Source organism: Balaenoptera musculus, chromosome 3 (assembly GCF_009873245.2).
Source record: "Balaenoptera musculus isolate JJ_BM4_2016_0621 chromosome 3, mBalMus1.pri.v3, whole genome shotgun sequence".
Taxonomy (NCBI): Eukaryota; Metazoa; Chordata; class Mammalia; order Artiodactyla; family Balaenopteridae; genus Balaenoptera; species Balaenoptera musculus.
The window spans coordinates 62,392,314-62,412,082 of record NC_045787.1 but is presented as its reverse complement, the minus strand read 5'-3'; the positions used below and the strand labels follow the sequence as shown (position 1 = coordinate 62,412,082).

General features: G+C 41.9%; 1 protein-coding gene across 2 annotated transcripts in view; it reads left to right on the top strand.

Annotated features, from left to right (window-relative positions):
• SERINC5 (serine incorporator 5) overlaps window positions 1-19,769 on the top strand; it is an 86,903-nt gene that overhangs the window by 49,859 nt on the left and 17,275 nt on the right. For both annotated transcript variants that reach the window (XM_036846326.1, XM_036846325.1), the window contains 5 exons: window positions 7,069-7,247; window positions 7,721-7,803; window positions 9,243-9,336; window positions 15,828-16,039; window positions 17,604-17,699. In XM_036846326.1, the coding sequence (XP_036702221.1) occupies window positions 7,069-7,247; window positions 7,721-7,803; window positions 9,243-9,336; window positions 15,828-16,039; window positions 17,604-17,699 (664 nt within the window). The remainder of the gene's footprint in view (window positions 1-7,068; window positions 7,248-7,720; window positions 7,804-9,242; window positions 9,337-15,827; window positions 16,040-17,603; window positions 17,700-19,769) is intronic.

The following is a 19,769-nucleotide window of genomic DNA, read 5'->3' as shown; positions in this document are numbered from 1 at the left end:
AGTTACCTGTATCTGTTATAATTTACATTTTCTTTGGCAACAAGAATATAATTATGTATTGCTTGTATAATTGTAAGTAAATATATTTTAGAATGATGCTTGGACTCTTATGTTTGCAGTTAGATTTCTTGAAAGCAGGGGTGAAAGGGCTGCTGGGTTCACCCCCTGCCCGCTACCCAGCCCCCCTGACCGTCTCCTCTGCTCAGCCTTCAGCCATCAGTCTGGCTTCTGCCCCCATCTGCTCTAGAGAATATTCTGATCACTGCCCCGGATGACTCTTTGTTGGCAAATCCAATCTGCGTCGTCATCGCATTGGTGGTATTTGACACACTCTGCTTCTTGAAAGCCTCCCTCAACTTCTCTCTGGTTCTGTACCTTTTCAGTTTCTTCCTTGGTTATTTTCCCCTTCTTCCCAGTCCCCAAATGTTTGCATTCCCCAGCATTCTGGGCTGTTCCCACCTCTGTCTCCCTCCCCCTCCTCTACCCGCATTCCTCTCCAGGTGAGTTTATTTACTCCACTGAGTGCCTCCTTTGCCATCTCTGCCCTTCTCTCTAGTCCTGCTGTCTTTCTGGAGCACTGCACCCTTGCTTAGCCATCTGCCCACATTTCCCCTGGATACTGGCCGCCTGTCGTTAGGTGAATGACTGCCCCCCCATCCGGAAACCGCTCTTCTGTGACTCCTATCCGCTGCTGGGCCGCCATCCAACCAACTGCCAAGCGAGGAACTGGGAATCTTAGTTCTGGGTTCCTCTGCCTTTCTTCCTAGGCCCCGTCAAGTCAGCACACGGGACCTGTCTATTCCATGGCCCCAATCCCCACTGCCATTGCCTAATTGAAGATTTATATGAGTTTTTGCTGGGATTAACTCTTATCTCTCCTTCAAGATTAGTAACTGGCATGATTCTTGTTTGTACATGCTGCCTTCACGTTACCTTAATTCCCTGAGCAGATTGACGTTAGCTGTCCCTGCTTCCCTTCTGAGGAAGAGCCCTTCGTGCCATCATTATTAGTCAGTTCTCTGCAAGTTATCTTGTTTGGATTGCAGGCTTATTATTTAAAGTTTGGTTGGAGTTGTTTTCTAACTGTCTAATCGGATTTGGGGTGGTTTGATCCTGACGAAATGCTCATGGTGGAGGAGGAGCTGTGAGCACCAGTGCCGTCTCTGTCTTGCATGCTTCTGAGATTCTGGGGAGTTACTATTTGCGGACGTTAAGTTCCTGATGGCAGAGGTGGCGGGGTCAAATAAAACCAGGCTCGGTGAAATTTTAGTTCCCCTTATGGCTTTTAATAATGACACATGTAGACTTTTCTCCTAAAAATGTCTAGAAACCCGAACAAACGAGATGTGAGATTGTTACTGTTTTTTTTTTGTTTTTGTTTTTTAAATTAATTAAGTAATTTATTTTTGGCTGCGTTGGGTCTTCGTTGCTGCGCATGGGCTTTCTCTAGTTGTGGCGAGCAGGGGCTACTCTTTGTTGCAGTGCGTGGGCTTCTCATTGCGGTGGCTTCTCTTGTTGCGGAGCACAGGCTCTAGGCGCGCAGGCTTCAGTAGTTGTGGCTCACAGGCTCTAGAGCGCAGGCTCAGTAGTTGTGGCGCACAGGCTTAGCTGCTCTGCGGCATGTGGGATCTTCCCGGACCAGGGCTCGAACCCGTGTCCCCTGCATTGGCAGGCGGATTCTCAACCACTGCGCCACCAGGGGAGACCATTACTGTTTTTAAAAATAGCCACAAAAAGGGCCTCAAAGGTAATAATTTACAGAGAAATGAGCCTTGGTTGCTAGAGGCCGTGGAGGGGAGGATGGAAGCTGATCTTGGTGTTCCCTGTTTCACAGCTGCTGTCCGTGGGTGGGTAACAGACAGGCATCACTCTCATGGACACTGGAATTTTTCCACAGACAAAAAGAAATTGTCTTAGAAAGTTTGAAAATAAGTGGAATATCAAAAAGGGGAGAGGGTCTCGATTCTGAAATTCATTTCAAGTAAGAGATACTAAACAGAACCTACAGATATGGTTCTTCTAGGTTTTATGGTATCACTCCTGCTCAGCTGCCCAAAGCTTTCTCTGCAGCTTGGTTTCCTTCAATGCCCTAAAAATTCGATGTAATGAAATGTAAGACTCATTCCCTTTGCTAATATGCCATTTTCTCATCTCTCCCAAATAATACTTTAATATTATAGGAACACGCCGCTCCTTTTCCTCTTCATTTCTGTAAGAAACACTCCCAAATTCTATACTTTATTGCTAAGTTTGCAGCATGTGGGCCCCTGGCCAACTAGACCTGTAAGCCTTCCTATAGCTCTTCTGTTGTTTGTTTATATTTATTTACCTGAGATTGAAATTGTTTTGGAGGCATAGCTAGCATCTCTTCTATACAGATGAGTTACGGGGATTTTCTAGCTTCCATCTCTTTGAGCGTAATACTTGTGTTGATGTTTCAAAATGTCTTCCCTGATTTGGGAGTTCAGACATATTTTCTTTTGGGTGGCAACTAGGTCTCTGAAAGATAGGTAGTGAGCACTGTTTTTTAGAATTCAGTTGTTATACAGGCATACCTTGTTTTGTTTTGTTGTCCTTTGCTTTATTGCACTTCGCAAATACTGCGTTCTTTTACAAATTGAAGGTTTGTGGGAATGCTGCATCTAGCAAGTCTGTTGGTGCCATTTTCTCAACAGCATTGTTCACTTCATGTCTCTGTGTCACACTTTGGTAATTCTCATGATATTTCAAACTTTTTCATTATTATTATATTTGTTATGGTATCAGTGATCTTTGATGTTACTGCCATGACTCACTGAAGGCTCAGATGATGGTTAGTGTACTTTAGCAATAAAATATTTTTTAATTAAGGTCTATACACTGCTTTTTTAAAAAAAAAACACACATAGTGCTATTGCACACTAAATAGACTGCAATGTAGTGTAAACATAATTTTTATATGCACTCGGAAACCAAAAGATTTGTGTGACTTGCTTTATTGAGACATTTGCTTTATTGCAGTGGTCTGGAACTGAACCCGCAATATCTCTGATGTATGCCTATATATATGTGCCAGGGAAGGATTCACCTTATTGAAAGTTACCCGGTATGGTTGTCTGTTGGTATCTGTGGGGGATTGGTTCCAGGACGCTATCAGATACTAAAATCCACCAATGCTCAAGTACCTTATATAAAATGACATTGCATATTACTTAGGCACATCCTCTTATATTCTTTAAATCATCGCTAGATTATTTATAATATCTAACACTATGTAGATAGTTATTGGTACATGACAAATTCAAGTTTCACTTTTTGGAACTTCCTGGAAAATAAAAAAAATTAAAAAAATATTTTCCATTTGTGGTTAGTTGAATCCACAGATGCAGAACTGGCAGATATGGGGGTCCAACTGTAACTTTCAATATGAATCCTTTGTAAAGGGAATAGAGCATCTACTGAGTTCTAAGATGTTCATGTCCCCCCATGTTTAAATCAGAATGCATCAACCACTTAGGGGTTCATGTAATGTGCCTAACTCCCTCCCCGAGAAGTTCTTTTTATAAAATAGTACCTTAGAGTTAAGGAAGTTTACTTAATGGCTACTATGGATTAGGAGCTGTGATGAGCACTTTTTACAACGATTCACTGATTTAGTTCTCAGGGTTGGAAGTCCATGTGAGCTTTTTATTCTTCCTGATAATTTGTGGCTTTGAGTTTGGTTGCCTGAGGGGTGGGGGGAAACCCTTGCCCTTGGGTCTGTACAGAACCAACACAGATGCAGTGTCCTTGGTTGCCCAGAACCAGACATAAGAGGTAACACCCTTAGCAGGCCTGTCCCCGCTACCCCACAGTGTGGAATCTGTGTGTGTAATGTATGTTTTCTTTTTCTAAAACTGGGATGGAGCTTGGAACAGCAAATATTTAATCAGGGCAGATTCCCCTCGCTAAATCCTGCCAGCTTGTTCAACTCGGAGGTTCTTTGCCTAAAAATATTCACCACGTACTGAAGGCTACGTGACTAAGTCACCCACAGAGCATAAAGCAGGTCTTAGTATTTGGAGCAGGGGGTTGTTTGCCTACTGATATTTTGGATGAAGTATGCAGTGCCACATACTCAGCCTTTGATGAGCCTAAGGGCCTCTGGCGGTAAACAAGGGTTTTAGGGGAGGGGGGATTTATGCGGGATGGTAGGGTAGACGTTCAGGCCTGCTGGCAGTAGCGTTCTTCTTGAACTGATCTGAGAAGGAGAAGAGAGAAGTGGGTGTGGGGTAGGGAGGTGGAGAAGAGTCTAATCGGGAAAGATGGGCTGGTGTAGACGAAAGGGATGCTGCCATGCGCGTGTTACAGTGGAAGTGAGGGCGGCGGTGTGCAGCAGGGATTAGCTTTGCTGAGAGAGTGGGACACGGAAGGGAGGGAAGAGAAGAGTTCCATGAATATTACAGAGCAGTAAATCCCATATGAACAAAACGGAGTAAGTGAGGTGGCATGGCGCCTCCTTTTACAGATTTAATGCAGTGTTACCTCCTTATTATCGGTACCACTCATACGGGTGCAGCTTTTGTTTCCTGCTAGAGGCTCTGAAACGTTCACTTGTGTGGCGTCCCCCATTACTTCAGTATATGAGGATCTTAACCATGTGAGTTTGCTCACTCACTGTGAAACACTGCTAAAAGTTCAAGGTCCTTCAGAAGGCCCTTCCTGACTTCTCATTACCTGTGTGAGGGCACTTCCTTTATCCTGTATCCTTATCGCTATACTGAAGCAATTTCCAGACCAGCCGTTCTCACTGGGATGCTCCAGGGCGCTTCCAACCCTATATGTTAAAAGCAAACTCCCGATCTGTTCTTTTCAGTTCCACTGTTTGTCCTCTGCCAACCCTACTCCCCCACCACCCCAAACAGCTTTAAAAAAGCAGAAGAGAACCCTCCCCCCAATCCTTCACTTTCTCGCCGTCCCTACAGTCCTGCCAACTATGACTTCTAGCCACAGAATTTCTGTTTTCTCTGCTAGTAGTTTACCTTCTTCGATTGTTATCTGGACTGTTAATCCAGTGGCCCTCTAATTTATCCTCCTGCCTCAAACCTGTCCCTTTCGCATATGTTCTCCACTTTGCAGCCAAAGGCGTTCCAGCTTAAATAGTTGTTTCCCTTACAGGGTGGGAGCCAGACTCCTTAGCATGGCATACGCCTGGCCCTTCCCACCAAGACCCTGCCTTCTTTTGAGCTTCATCTCTTGCCAAGGAATGCTTTTTTAGCATAAATATGTCCCATGCAATATTTAGTCTAAGTATGTCCCAAGTGTTGTTATATTAAAAAATTAGTTATTATTTATCCAAAATTTAAATTTAACTAGACATTCTGTATTTTATTAGGCTTAGTATTTTACCCGGCTTGGTCAAAAATACAGTACTGTCTCCCTTTATGCATTTATATCTTGCTCTGATCAAAAAGAAATTGGAGTTGCAGGAACTTGCTGACTGCAAAATATTTGGCATTTCTTTATGAAATCTTTTTTTTTTGGCTGCGCCACGTAGCATGCAGGATCTTAGTTCCCCGACAGGGATCAGACCCGTGTCCCCTGCAGTGGAAGTGCAGAGCCTGACCACTGGACCGCCAGGGAAGTCTCATGAAATCTTTTATAGCTATTCATGGAAATGGAGCTATCCTAATAGGGTCTCAGTATTAATGCTTTTTTGCCCGAGACACTAATTTTGAAAAACATGCTTTGTTTGGAAAAGCATGTTTGAGATTCAGGTGTAGTAATGATTGCAGCTCTTTTCTGAGGGAGGGAACCCTCGTGGAGGAAGATGAACTGCAATTAAATGTAGTCTTCCTTCTGTTTATGGAAATCTTAATAACCTCCACTGTTGTTGTTTCTTTAGGATATTTTCTGGAGAAGAAACTAAATTATCATGCTTCAGTTTTACCTCTAGTTTTATGTCATTTTTTTCCTGGATTTTTTTTGTTTTGTTTTTTTGGCTTGTGAGTAAAGGCTGTAATGTGATTTTCAACTTATTTTCTGTTCTAAAGAGTGTTCAGCTTTGATGTTGGTAAGAAGCAAGTTTTTTTTTTAAACACTGACTAAATCTTTATTTTCTGACATTAATAGAAACGTGCTGCTTGTTCTCATAATGTAAGATTTTAATTATTCTGAAAATGTAAGTGGGTTTTACATTAAAACCTTCTAATTGTACTAGAATAAACCATTATCAATATTTATCAGAAGATTAAGGTCCATAATTAAGAGCTCCAGTGGATCAAGAAAAAAATCCAATTAACTGCCAATTCACAGAGAATAATACAAATGGCCATAAATTTAAGAAAAGATGTGAACCTTACTAGTGATGAGGAAGACAGGACATTAAAACAAGATAGTGGTTTTTAACCTTTAAATTTGGTGCTCAGGTTGGGAATGTGAGCAGTTGCAAATATTACTGGTAGGATGTAAATGCAGCCCTTAAAAGTGTGATTTGACTTTATCTCTTGAAATTTTAAAATGTAGATACTACTTGACCCACCGATTTCATTTCCAGGTCAGGAGCTTATCCTATATAAATAATGGCATATGTGCAATTATTCTCTATATTTATGCATTTGAAGAAAAATATACCCGTGGGACTTCCCTGGTGGTCCAGTGGGTAAGCCTCCGAGCTCCCAATGCAGGAGGCCTGGGTTCGATCCCTGGTTGGGGAACGAGATCCCACAGGCCGCAACTAAGAAATCTGCAGGCCGCAACGATAGATTCCGCATGCCGCAACTAAGACCGGCATAGCAAAAATGAATGAATGAATGAATAAAGAAAAATATACCTGTGTATTATAAGTATCATTTTTTAAAACTCTGATGCTGGATTTCAGAATTCATTAGGAGTAAGTGGAGGTGGAGTGGTATGTTATGAGCACTATATTTTTAAGAAAGATTCAGAGAAAGAAAGAGGTCTTTGGAAGAGAGACTTTCTTCTCAGTCTTAATTTCTCTCTGCACATGGTGTATTTCACACTGGATTTTGACTTGTAGGCTGAAAGAACACTCCATGGCAGCCCTTCTTTTCCTAGTTTTAACAAATGACTTTTTCTCTTTTTCTTCAGATCCCTTTTTTCGAGGATATCTGTAAAGGCATTAAAGCTGGCGACACCTGTGAGAAGCTGGTGGGGTATTCTGCGGTATATAGAGTCTGTTTTGGAATGGCCTGTTTCTTCTTTATATTCTGCCTCCTGACCTTGAAAATCAACAACAGTAAAAGTTGTAGAGCCTATATTCACAATGGGTGAGTCTTTTTGGGGACCCTTTCACCGTTCCTTATATTCAGAGCAACATTCCAGGACCTCTTCCACTCTTCAGACCCTCTGACTGCTTTCCTCTGGTTGAAATTGTTGACACTGATTTTAGGGAAGGTGGAACTGATACTTACCACCACACAGTGGCCTAAGAACTGGAATCCTATTTGTAACACCTGGTACCATAATGAGAAATGCATTGGAGATAAAAGTTTATTTCTTGTACCAAGAGCTTCCCCCAGGTCACTTCCACCCCTGCAACAAAATGGTTTTGCACAATCAGAGGCCACACCGAAGTCTGTCTAATTATGGGAAAAGGCAGTCTCCAGTCACTTAATTACTTCCCCTCCATTTGGAGAGAACAGAATCGTGAATTGACACGCTTACCTCTAAGAGGTCTTTTGTCCTTCCTTGAATATCATTTAAATACATTTCCTTTTTTTTTTTTTTTCTTCCCCTCCAGCTTTTGGTTCTTTAAACTTCTGCTGTTGGGGGCCATGTGCTCAGGAGCTTTCTTCATTCCAGATCAGGAGACCTTTCTAAATGGTACAAATGGGGTATTGGGGGTATCTATTTATTGTGTTTTTATTCACTTTGTAAAACTGTTCGAAAGCGTAGTCCAGGGTGCCTTTGATATTGTAGGTTACTAACTTTCTTGTAGCTTAAAAAAAAAAAAATCCTGCCTCAGCTGCCCACACTTCACCCACCCTCTGTACTTCCTCCCCCCTCCCACTCCCCGCCACTTCTCCCTCCCTGGGAGGGGTGAGAGGACCTTTAGTTACTCTACCGGTTGAAGAATTGAAATTAAGGTTATTAGCCTGAAGGGAAAATGAAGCACTTAAAACTTGTTTGAAAACTAGTTTAGCATGTCAGCGTGACCCAGGGAGACCTTGTTCTTTCTGAGCAGTGCACACAAACTTAGGGCTTCTTAGCAGCTTTAAATCTGCTGTAGCTATAATGGGGTAAGAAAGGCATCCTCCAGACTATCTCTAAACTTGCCTTATGTGAAACTGTATAACACTGAATTATATTCCTTATTGATAGAACCTACCAAAATTATTTAATATAAAGCATTTAATCATAGCTGAAACAAGGGGCCCTTCTTCATATGAGGTAGGGAGGGGAAAAAAAGCCTGAGTTTTAGAGGTTCAGAACACTGTTCAGACCCAAATGGATTCACTTTCCTTATTAAGATAGTAAAAATATTCACATTGTGAATAAGGAACAGCCATAGTCCCTCAAATAGCCACATATCAGGCTCCAGATAGTTTCTTAGGGTCATACCGGTTTTATGTACTCCTTAAGGAAGTTGTATCCAAGTTGTCTTTTTACCTAAAATACTGGAAACTAGTTTTCTATTCTCCACAGAGGTCCTTGTATATATTAGGATAATATACTTAGAATGGGACGGGACCTAGCTGTCCATCCTCTAGCACAGCTCAGTCGTATTGTAGACAACCCAGAGATGTGATGCGCTTATCCAAGGTTTGGGCTTCTCTGTGGCCGAGCCAGAAGTAGAACCTGAGTCCGTGGCCCCCCATTTGAACCTCATTTCCTCACTGGACATTGGTGGGTCTCTATCCGGTAAAATTTGAATCCTTGGTTTTTCTGGCATTGTGTGATTTTACTTTTAAATTGAGGGTCATTGTTGATTTTATGAATTACCGCATCTGTTAGGATATCTGGCATTTATTTATAGCATGGAGGTGAAGCTTGGATGCTGTGGTGCCGGATTGCCTGTGTTCACATCCCAGCCCCACCCTTTACTGGCTATGGGACCTTGTCAACTTACGTGTAGACTCTCAGTTTTTCTCATCTGTAAAGTGGGTGTAATAGTAGTACCCACCTTGTAGGGTTGTGTGGGAATTAAATGTGTTACTGGTACAGGGAGCCTGCAGTAAAAACTAACTGTAGTCATTACTCTCTTTTGAGTTAAACACTTGGGACAGTCACCTCATCTCCTTTCGGACGGTCTTCTTTTGCAGCCTGGCGCTATGTGGGAGCCGTCGGAGGCTTCCTGTTCATAGGCATCCAGCTCCTCTTACTTGTGGAGTTTGCACATAAATGGAACAAGAACTGGTATGTGCCTTTATGGAGAGCTTCCGCGTGAACTCACTCTCTGACTCAGAGAAAGTGCCCAGTGTTGACAGAGGCTCTACCCCGAGTTGTATTGCCAGGGATTAGCAGCCTGCTTACACCAAAAACAATTTTGGCTTGTTCTCTCCCTTCCTTCCTGCTCTTTGGACCTCTTCATTTACTCCTCTCCCATACTGTTTTTCTCGCCTTTCTACTTTTCCTTTTTCCACTTCATTTCTTTTCACTCTTTGGCTCTCTTTTGCCTGCACCCTCTCATTTGGGCTCTAAGACTTAGCCACACTCAGCCCCACTGCTGGCACCTCGCAGCCCCTGCTCCATGCTTGCGTTAGTGGCTGAAAATTTGGGTAGGCTTTATCTTAGGCGCCCATCCTTAGGAGATTAAAAAGAAAAAAGTACTTTGGAGCTGGAGGTTCATTTTCTGCAAAGAATATTCAATGAAATAGTGCTTTTCTTTTTAAAAAAAATTTTGTTCCTTCTCAACTGCCTAAGAGGGGAAGGACCCCTTCATAAGGAAGATCTGTTGTTCTACCTTAGAAAGCCTCCCCGACTTTAAAAAAAAATACAGACCCTTTTTAAGTGCCTTGAAAATAGAATTCACATCCTAGAATACATGGGAAATGCCAAACTATTAATGACTCGTTTTATTTCTTGCTGAGCCACATTGAGGAAATGACAGCTAGACAAGGGTCCAGCTCCTTCAGTGCTAAGGCCAGGTTGACTCTCTTTGTGACCTCTGGGCAAAGCACTGAAGTGCTCTGTCTTACTTTACTTATAAAATATGAATGAAAATAACTGCCTGCTATATCTAGTAAGGCTTTTGTAGTTTTGTAGATTTTGTAGGCATCACGTTATTTTGTACTGTTTGGGTGGGGGATCTGAAAGTTCTATATGAATGTGAATTTTATTTTTTATTTTGGATAAAACAAAATATACTGTCCAAATTCTCTCAAAACGCTTTTCATCCTGATTATATTCCTCAGCTTGGTGGTAGTAGTAGTTGTTTTGTTTTGGTTTTGTTTTTTTGAAAATCGAATCATGAGATGCCTGAGTGAAAAGATAGTGTTAACCATTTTATTATTTGGTAAATATTGGAGTAAGCACCCAAATGCCAATTTAAAAATGTTTACAGCACATTGAATAGTCATACAGGTAGCACTACAGGCGTGTTTTGGTATTTTTTCAAATCTTTTTTTTTTGGGGTGGGGGCCACGCTGCACGGCATGTGGGAATCTTAGCTCCCTGACCCGGGATTGAACCCGCGCCCCCTGCATTGGAAGTGCAGAGTCTTAACCACTGGACTGCCGTGGAACTCCCCTCAAATCTTAATCTCTATGATAATACAGATTTCTAGGTCTGAGTACATATATAAGTTTAATATTGCATGCTGTCCTGCATTTTGGGTCATCTCTGAAACCTAGTATGTTTGGGGCTTCTACTAGATCTTGTTTCGAGGCAGCAAAGTTTTCCTAAAGATAAGTCAAATGGTTGACTATAGTTTTATGTGACTCTGTTCTCAGTTATGCAGAAGAAATATGCACAGTAAGTTGGAAATGCATTTTAATTGATTAAATACCATTCTTTCCATTGATGATGATTCTTTTTTTGGGGGGGGGGTGGCGGGGGGTGCTGCACCATGTGGCTTGTGGGATTTTAGTTCCCAGACCAGGGATCAAACCCAGGCCCTCGGCAGTAAAAACATGGAATCCTAACCACTGGACTACCAAGGAATTCCCTGGTGATTCTTAAGTACTTTCATTCTGAATTTTTTATTTGACAAAATGAATGCATCACCCTAAGTTTTTTCTAAAATTTTTACAAATAAACTTCGAGTAAGGAACTTCATGGTAAAATATTAATATCTTTGATACTGAGTGCCTGGTTTGCCCATTAAATAGTATGTTCTCTTGAGAATACTTGTGCTTTTTTACTCTGACTTTAATGTTTTGATTGATTCTGAAGCCATTTTCTGGGACTAATTATCGATGCCAGGTTTTAACAGGCGTTTTGGAAGAGTTTGATTGCTTTAAAAACTTTCCAGAAACCACCCAATAGGAACGGCTTAAGAGCTTTGCAACGATTGATGTTGCTGTTGACCTGGCTTTGAGGCCAGTGTCCCAACAAAATCTCTTTTGTCTACGTACGCACAGCTGGTTGGTCGGGCCTAAAATTAGGATTAAGCTAGGAAACGTACAAGTATTGTTATTTTTATGTAAATTCATCTAATTTAGTTTTTTTTTGGTGTGTTTCTTAACAGAGATTCTTGCTTACAAGGTTAGTCTAGAAAATATAATACCTGTATCACTCTTCATGGAACAACCAAAATTTTTCTTCCCTTTTCCTTTCTTTTTTTTTTTTCTCTCCTTTTGTAAAGATCTTGAGAAGGAGAATACCCGAAAAGCAGTAGGATAGAAAGGCCATGGGCCTGGACACAAATGCTGCAGATTTTAGTGCCCCTGGCTCTCTGGCTATTTTACTTGAGGCATATGACTTGGCCTCTCTGACCTCAGTTTTTTTTTACCTGAAAAATGTTGTGGTTGGGTGATGTTTAATGTGTTTTGTTCTTTTGTTAAAAGGTAAGCTGGGGCATATTAAAATTTTTTTAAGAGTTTGTCCGAGCAAAATTTGATTCAAATTGGGCACCCTCCAATCTGGCAGATAGAAAGGAGCTCCGAGGAGCTGTACTAAATAAAAGACATTTATAGGCAGCAGAGAGCAGGGACAAGGAAGTAATATTAGGCAAAAAAGCAGGTTGGTTATTGTGAGGTAACTTTCCTTCAGGGGATGGCAGGCGTCTGCCAGTTAGGTGACCTAACTAGTGCTGATCAGGGGATTCCGGATTGACTGGTTTAAGATTCCGTTTCTGGGAGAGCTGAAACTCTAAGCTGTGTTGGTTTGGTGATGTGGAGCTTAGCATAAGCGACTCCTTTCTAAGCCTGTTGTCTTGTTTTTGACACTTTCTAGGTCAATTTTTATAACTCGAAGCATCAGTTCTATATCAAAACTGAAATAACAGGGACTTTCCTGGTGGTGCAGTGGTTAAGAATCTGCCTGCCAATGTAGGGGACTTGGGTTCGAGTCTTGGTCTGGGAAGATTCCCACATACCGCAGAGCAACTAAGCCCATGTGCCACAACTACTGAGCCTGCACTCTAGAGCCCGTGAGCCACAACTACTGAGCCTGTGTGCCACAACTACTGAAGCCCGCGCACCTAGAGCCCACGATCCGCAACAAGAGAAGCCACTGCAGTGAGAAGCCCGCGCACCTCAACGAAAACCCAACGCCTCCAATAAATAGATAAATAAATAAATAAATTTATTAAAAAAAAAACTGAAATAACAAAAAGTAAACAGTATATTTAGGTGTTTCTTTTTTGGGGGGAGTTGCATTTTTTTTTAAATTAATTAATTTTTATTTTTTTGGCTGCATTGGGTCTTCCTCTAGTTGCAGCGAGCGGGGGCTACTCTTCATTGCGGTGCGCAGGCCTCTCATTGCGGTGGCTTCTCTTGTTGTGGAGCATGGGCTCTAGGCACACGGGCTTCAGTAGTTGTGGCTCGCGGGCTCTAGAGCGCAGGCTCAGTAGTTGTGGTGTGCGGGCTTAGTTGCTCCGCGGCACGTGGAATCTTCCCGGACCAGGGCTTGAACCCATATCCCCTACATTGGCAGGCGGATTCTTAACCACTGCGCCACCAGGGAAGCCCTATTTAGGTATTTCTAATGAAGACCCATTTTCTAGATTTTATTTATTTATTTATTAGATTTTCTAGATTTTAAATTAATGTTGTTGTTGGGTTTTGTTTACTCCTAACCCTCACCCGAAGCCTGAGCCCAGCCATCTTTCCTAACCTGATAACCTGCTTGCTTCTGTGTCCATACACTCCTCCCCACTGCCCGGTCTTTTTCTAATCTCCATCCAAGTGCTTCTTATTGAGCACTGATTCAAAATTTTTGGAGTATTAACTGTGTGCCGGGCACCAAGAGTATAAAGGTAAATAAGTCACAGCACTTATTTGGGGTGTCTATAGCAGATGTCATTGGGAGGACCAACTGAGTCTGGAGCAGCAGGAATCACAGCCACTCTGCCACCATTGCTGCACCCAGTTATTCTCTAACAGTTGGCAGTCCTTGCACCAGTATTCATTAAGCACCTATTATTTGCCGGGCACTCGACAGTAGGAGAGCAGCAGTGAATGCAACCGTGTCCTGCTCTGTGGAGCGTACATTCTCCTGGGGAGAGGGGGGATAGATAATCAACTTATAATCAAGCAAATACGACTAGGTTCAATGACGAAAAGTGCTCTGGAGAAAAAGAAGGCAGGGTATGGGAGTTGGGGCGAGCAGAGCAGGGAAAGGCTTTCATGACGAGGTGTGAGGGAGACGAGGGAAGTTGGGGAGAGCCTAAGGCAGGATTGTGCTGGCTTCTTTAAGGGGCACAGGGACATCCACTGTGGCTGGACCCCAGTGGTGAGGGAAGGGTGCAAGAGATGAAATCAGAGACGGCCCTGGGCTGGCTCATGAAGGGCTTCTGGGACCATCATGGAAGGGCACTAGAGAGATGGAGTCTAATGCACATTTTAAGTTGAGAAAAGATGAGAGGGGGTTACAGGTGCAAGTAAGGAGACTAGTGGGAGATGATCCAGGTGAGGGACGAGGTGGCTTGGAGCCACATGGTAGCAGCAGTCAGATTCTGATATAGTCTGAAGTTGGAACCAGTGGAATTTGCTGCTGGGGATGGCATGGTGGTGGGGAGAGGACAGGAGCAGGGAGAGAAAAAGACAGCGGTCAAGAGCAACTGCAGTTCTTTAATCTCCCCCCACCCCCACCCCTAATGAGAAGAATGGAATTGCCGTGTTCTGAGGTTGGGAAGATCATAGAAGAGCACATTTGGGGATGGAGGTTTGAATATTGGGAAGTTAATCTGGACCTGCTGAATTTGACATGCAGATTAGACCTCCAATTGGAGACATTAACAGTTGGATAATAGGAGCCTGGAGTTGAGCGGAGAGGTTAGGGTTGAAGATTTAACCTTGGGAATCTAAGCATAAATTAACTGTTAAGAAAGTCCTTCTTATACTAATAACGTAGCCCAAAAGACTAGTGAGGAAACAGCTGGACGCCACCTACACACTGGTCAGCAGTGTTCACCTTTTTCTACATAATCCATTTTCTCTCCATGTCATCGATTACCATTTGGCTCCTTCCTTTCTCTAGTTTCATTTTCTCTTCATTTGCTTTGTGTGCCTTCTCTGTGAGAATAACTCTGTGGTCATCGGAGCACCTGGCTCAGTTTCAGGAATATGATGGTCATTGTCATTTTGGCCTTTCCTCCCTGTTTTCTTTGTCTCCGGCTGCAGTAACTTCATAATTGGAACATTTTAGCTGGGTTGCTTGAACACTTTCCAGCTTTGTGAAGACATTAAGTATGCTGCTTTCTCTGTGAAGGTTTGTGAGAGTGTGGTTACAAAGGACAATTGAATCCTGAGGCAGACGACAGTGATTCAGTCCACCCCCCTGTTGTTGTTCTGTCCTCTTCATTTAGCAACAATAAGCACTCTTTTCTTTGTTCTGAACAGTTTCTGTAGATTGTGAAATCACTACTTATTTCTCCCATCCCTTTATTAATGTTTATATAAACCAGAGAGCACATTAACCTCCTCTTTTAGATTCTTTATTGTAAATCCCATTAAAATTTTTACTCTTTTGCCGGCTGATTTTATTCTCCCCCCACCCCGCCCCTTTTTTTTTTTTTTTTTTGGCCGTGCTGCGTGGCTTGCGGGATCTTAGTTCCCCAACCAGGAATTGAACCTGGGCCCCTGGCTGTGAGAGCACTGAGTCCTAACCATTGGACCACCAGGGAATTCCTGTCTTCACTTTTTCTAATGTCAAACTTCTCCTTAATCATACCTGGCATTGTTTGGGAGAAGCAGTACTAGTAGAGATTCTCCTTTTCAGTGCAGGGACAGAAGAGCTGAGGTCAGCCAGTCTTTCTCCGGGTGAAGTTCATTTGCTTCTCTCTCCCTGAAGAGAAGATGAGCATCAGCAGGAGCTGCTGGCAGCGCTTGGCGTAAGAGACTGGCACCTCCAGGCTCTGTGTTTATGGGGAAAGCTCAAACTCCAGCAAAGAGCCACTTTTTAATACTGCCAAAACCTGTCCCAGGGTAATTGACATCCAGAATGGGGAAGCTAGAATAAAGTCTGTGGTATATTCATTTTACTTGGTGAATACACTTGAGTCAAAGATGGAATGTTTTCAGTGTTTAGAAAAAATTCTATGCTTGAGCCAAGAAGTTTTTACATATTTACCTGTACCTTCGAGCTTCTAGTCGGTAAAATGATAGGCCTTCTGGATAACTCATTACTATGGCCTGGGGCCTGATAGCATTAGTTAATAATGCCTGAGGGATGGTAGATGCTGTCGGAGAATCAACTGACCTGTCTTCTCTCCCCTTCCTCTTCTCCACTTCCTGGAGAAACAGGACCGCAGGCACAGCTAGCAACAAGCTGTGGTACGCCTCTCTGTCCCTGGTGACTCTCATCATGTACTCCATCGCCACGGGAGGCTTGATTTTGATGGCAGTGTTTTATACACAGAAAGATGGTTGCGTGGAAAATAAAATTCTTCTGGGGATAAACGGAGGCCTGTGTCTGCTTATTTCAGCGGTAGCCATCTCACCCTGTGTCCAAAATCGTAAGCACAGTTTTTTTCCATTCTTCCTTATTCATATTATAAATGTCTTTGAGCAACACCCCTCACTTTTTGGAAATTATGGTCATTCCTTAATTTACCACGGGTGGGTCAGCAATAGGAAAGGTGGGACCCCAGTGTCCCCTTCATGCCCCACACTGGGGCGAATGTGATAGTCACGCATGCCTTGTGTCCAAGATTTGAGTGTAATGAAGCCAATAAATAAGGAGATAGATGTTGCCATTACATAATGTACTACAAGGAGCCTTTCAATGGAAAACACCTTGAGTGGATATTTAGCTCTTCCCTGTGATCTCTGTGTAAAACTTGAATGAGTGAGAAGGCTACGGAAGGAGCTGTTTTGCGGCTCATCTTTCACTTAAGACCCCTGTGGACCACAAATTGAGGACAGCGTGGTCCCAGAGTCAGGAAGCAGGAAATCCAATCCTGGCTCTGCTGGCAGCCAGCTCCGGGAGCTAACCTTTCTCATATCCCGGTCCTTCCTCTGCAAAGCCAACAGAAACCTGTGAGCCTCATCTTGCTCATGCTTGTTTCAAAGCCAAAAGGAAGAGATGATCGAAGTTCATTATTGAAATTGAGACTGTTATTACTCCTCCAGTTCCTTTAATTGATCAATTAAGAATTTCCTAAAGCATTAATATTCAGATTAAAATATTCTTTGGGTTAAATCCTACTTTTTGAAATAGTTATAATATTTTGAAATATTTGGTTTAATGCCATTAATTGTTAAGGTGAGTCTTATTCCCATGCCAAAGAGCAACATTATAAAAGGGCCTATTTTTTACCTTTATTGGTCATTATAATTTAATAATTATAACTCTGGGAATAAATTTAATCAGAGGGAAGACTGGGTAAAACTAAATCCTTTTATGTCTACAGGTGGTTGAAAATTTCACCAAAAAAAGGATGAATCCCTTTTATCACATCTTGGTTACTCTCAACCATCCAAACAGTTTAATTTAAATATTGTAACATTGAAGCCCTTTTCCCAGTGAATGCTCAGTCCCATAGCCTTCTTCTTTGGTTTGGACCAGCTCTGGTATTCCCAAAGGTTTTTTGTCCATTGACAGATACGAGCTTTTTCCCACTGTCATGGACTATGTGTGTCTGATGGCCTTGTCGAATCTGGAATCCAGGCCCACCCTATAAAATCCATCATTTACCCCACTAAGCTATGTGATGTCACAAATAACGACGGTAAATTTTCTTTGGAGATTTTGTGATTTAAGAACTAATGTTATGAACCTCAGGGAGACCAGGCAATATGTTTCAGTACAGCTGTAGTTATTATCAAAATAGGGTGTTGGGAGAGAACTCGGCAGAACTTGTCGTCTCTAAAACAGCAGTTAGGTTCAGTGTATCACTCCCCGCCCTGCCCCCTCCCCAAATGTTTTGGTGTCGTCTGAGAAACACATTACGTACCTCTTCTTACCTTGAAGGGTGGGGCTCCAAGTTGGAGGGATATCATTTGGGAGAGACCTGTTTTTTTAAGGCACATATGCTTTCTCATCATTGATTTAAAACGCTGTCTCTTCTCATTCTCCAGGACAGCCGCACTCTGGGTTACTGCAGTCGGGTCTCATCAGCTGCTACGTCACGTATCTCACGTTCTCAGCTCTGTCCAGCAAACCTGTAGAAGTAGGTAAGCCGGCTTGTTAGGGAGCCTGTGCTTGCAGGATGAATAGTGTCATTTGTGGAGTGAGCACTGTGTCTCTGTGAGCTATCGTATCAGTATCAGGGATACGACACATCAAAATAGATGATCTAGACTTCTTCATTAAATGACGTCCTCAACATGGGATATGAACATGAAACTTCCTTCTCCTGAGTCTTCCTGCTCTTCAGGAAAGACATGAACTAAGGAGGGCTGTTGAGTTTGCTTTGAGGCCTAATCTGCATTTTCCTGCTCAGAAATACTCAAATGTTCAAGAAATAATCAAAATTTTCAAGAAAAATTTTTTTGCTCTCTTTATTTTTTTATTATTATTTTTAGATGGTTATTAATTGTTTTTAGGTGATCATTTCTCTGACTGTAACGGAGAGAGTAGAAAGAGCGTGGGAGTGGTTCTGCCGCTTAAGTAACTTGTATAAAGTCACTTACTTTTCTCTCCCTAGATATCTCGCCTTTAAAATAAGATTTTTTTTTTTTTTTTTTTTTTTGTTGCATCTGGTCTTTGTTGCTACATGCGGGCTTTCTGTAGTTGCAGGAGCGGAGGCTACTCTTCATTGTGATGCGCGGGCTTCTCATTGCAGTGGCTTCTCTTGTTGCAGAGCAGGGGCTCTAGGCGCACGGGCTTCAGTAGTTGTGGCTCGTGGGCTCTAGAGCGCAGGCTCAGTAGTTGTGGCGCACGGGCTTAGTTGCTCCATGGCATGTGGGATCCTCCCGGACCAGGGCTTGATCCTGTGTCCCCTGCATTAGCAGGCGGATTCTTAACCACTGCGCCACCAGGGAAGCCCCTAAAATAAGAATTTTAATTATTATTTTAAGAAGATAATTAAATAAAATTCTTCTTTTATAGGGTGGTTTTTAAGAATTCAGTGAGTATGTGTGTGTGTGTAAGTATAAGTACAGTTCCTGGCATGTAGTAGGTGCTATATAAAGGGTACCTATTATTCTTGTAGAGTAGTTGCAATGAATATTTGAGAACTATAAAAGCACTATTATATTATAAGCTTTCCCAGTAAAGGACCAAATTTTCTTGTGTTGATTTCCAAACTTATTATATTTCATCATCTTTATCACTTTTGTGATATATAAATGTGTATATAAATGTATACTCATATACACGTGAGTATGTTTGGGTACATTTTATCTTATATACATCAGGTTAAATACATGTACTCTCTTTTCTCTAGAATAGAAAATTGAAGTTGTTTTCCTTTTTTAAATTTAGAAAGCAAATGCAAAGATAATTTGAAACTTTTAGCCTATACATGTGCTACATATGGGTCTTGCCTTTATAGCTATTTATAGTACAATGCGAATATAATTGTATGTCATATTAAGTATAGTCTATCCTGGATATAATTTTTTAAAAAAAAAAGCTCTATCGTGACTCTAAGTTTATTTAAGTCTAGTCTATTTAAGACTTTTATGAGTGTTTTGACTATTTATGTATTAATCTCTGTTTTTAACTTAACGGGGTTTTTGGTTACAACATTTTTCTTTTTAATGGCAGGTATCACTTAAATACAGAAAAAAACTTTTATTTTTAATTTCGGGTGGTACTACTTAAATAGCAAAGTTCATATTTTGGTCAGTTTTGTAAAGAAAATTTTCATTGGCCTAAGAATAAAGATTCCTTAAACCACAGCACACACAGTTAAGTTTACAGTTTCAAGTGGGAGCACCAGTAATAATTTTAGTCCAACTTTAAACTCTCAGAATGTGCATGTTTGTAAAATGGTTTCTAGCCTGTTATTTTATGTTTATGTTCCTTATTTTTGGGCAGAGTTGGCAAACAGACCCAGCTTGGGTGTTCAAAATTGAAGACTCTGTGATAGATAAAAAGTAAACGACTAGTGATGGTAATATGATACAATTCTTTGTTATGTAGCCTCTCACAATTTTTTAAAGCTCTAGACCACTTGAGGAGGTTCCCAGCTTACAGCCTTAAGATGTCATGACTGTCCTGTTACCGACAGTAAAATGACTTCTCATCTGGGTGGAGGCTGTCGGCCAGATAGCAGTTCCTGCAGGTTCCTGTTTGAT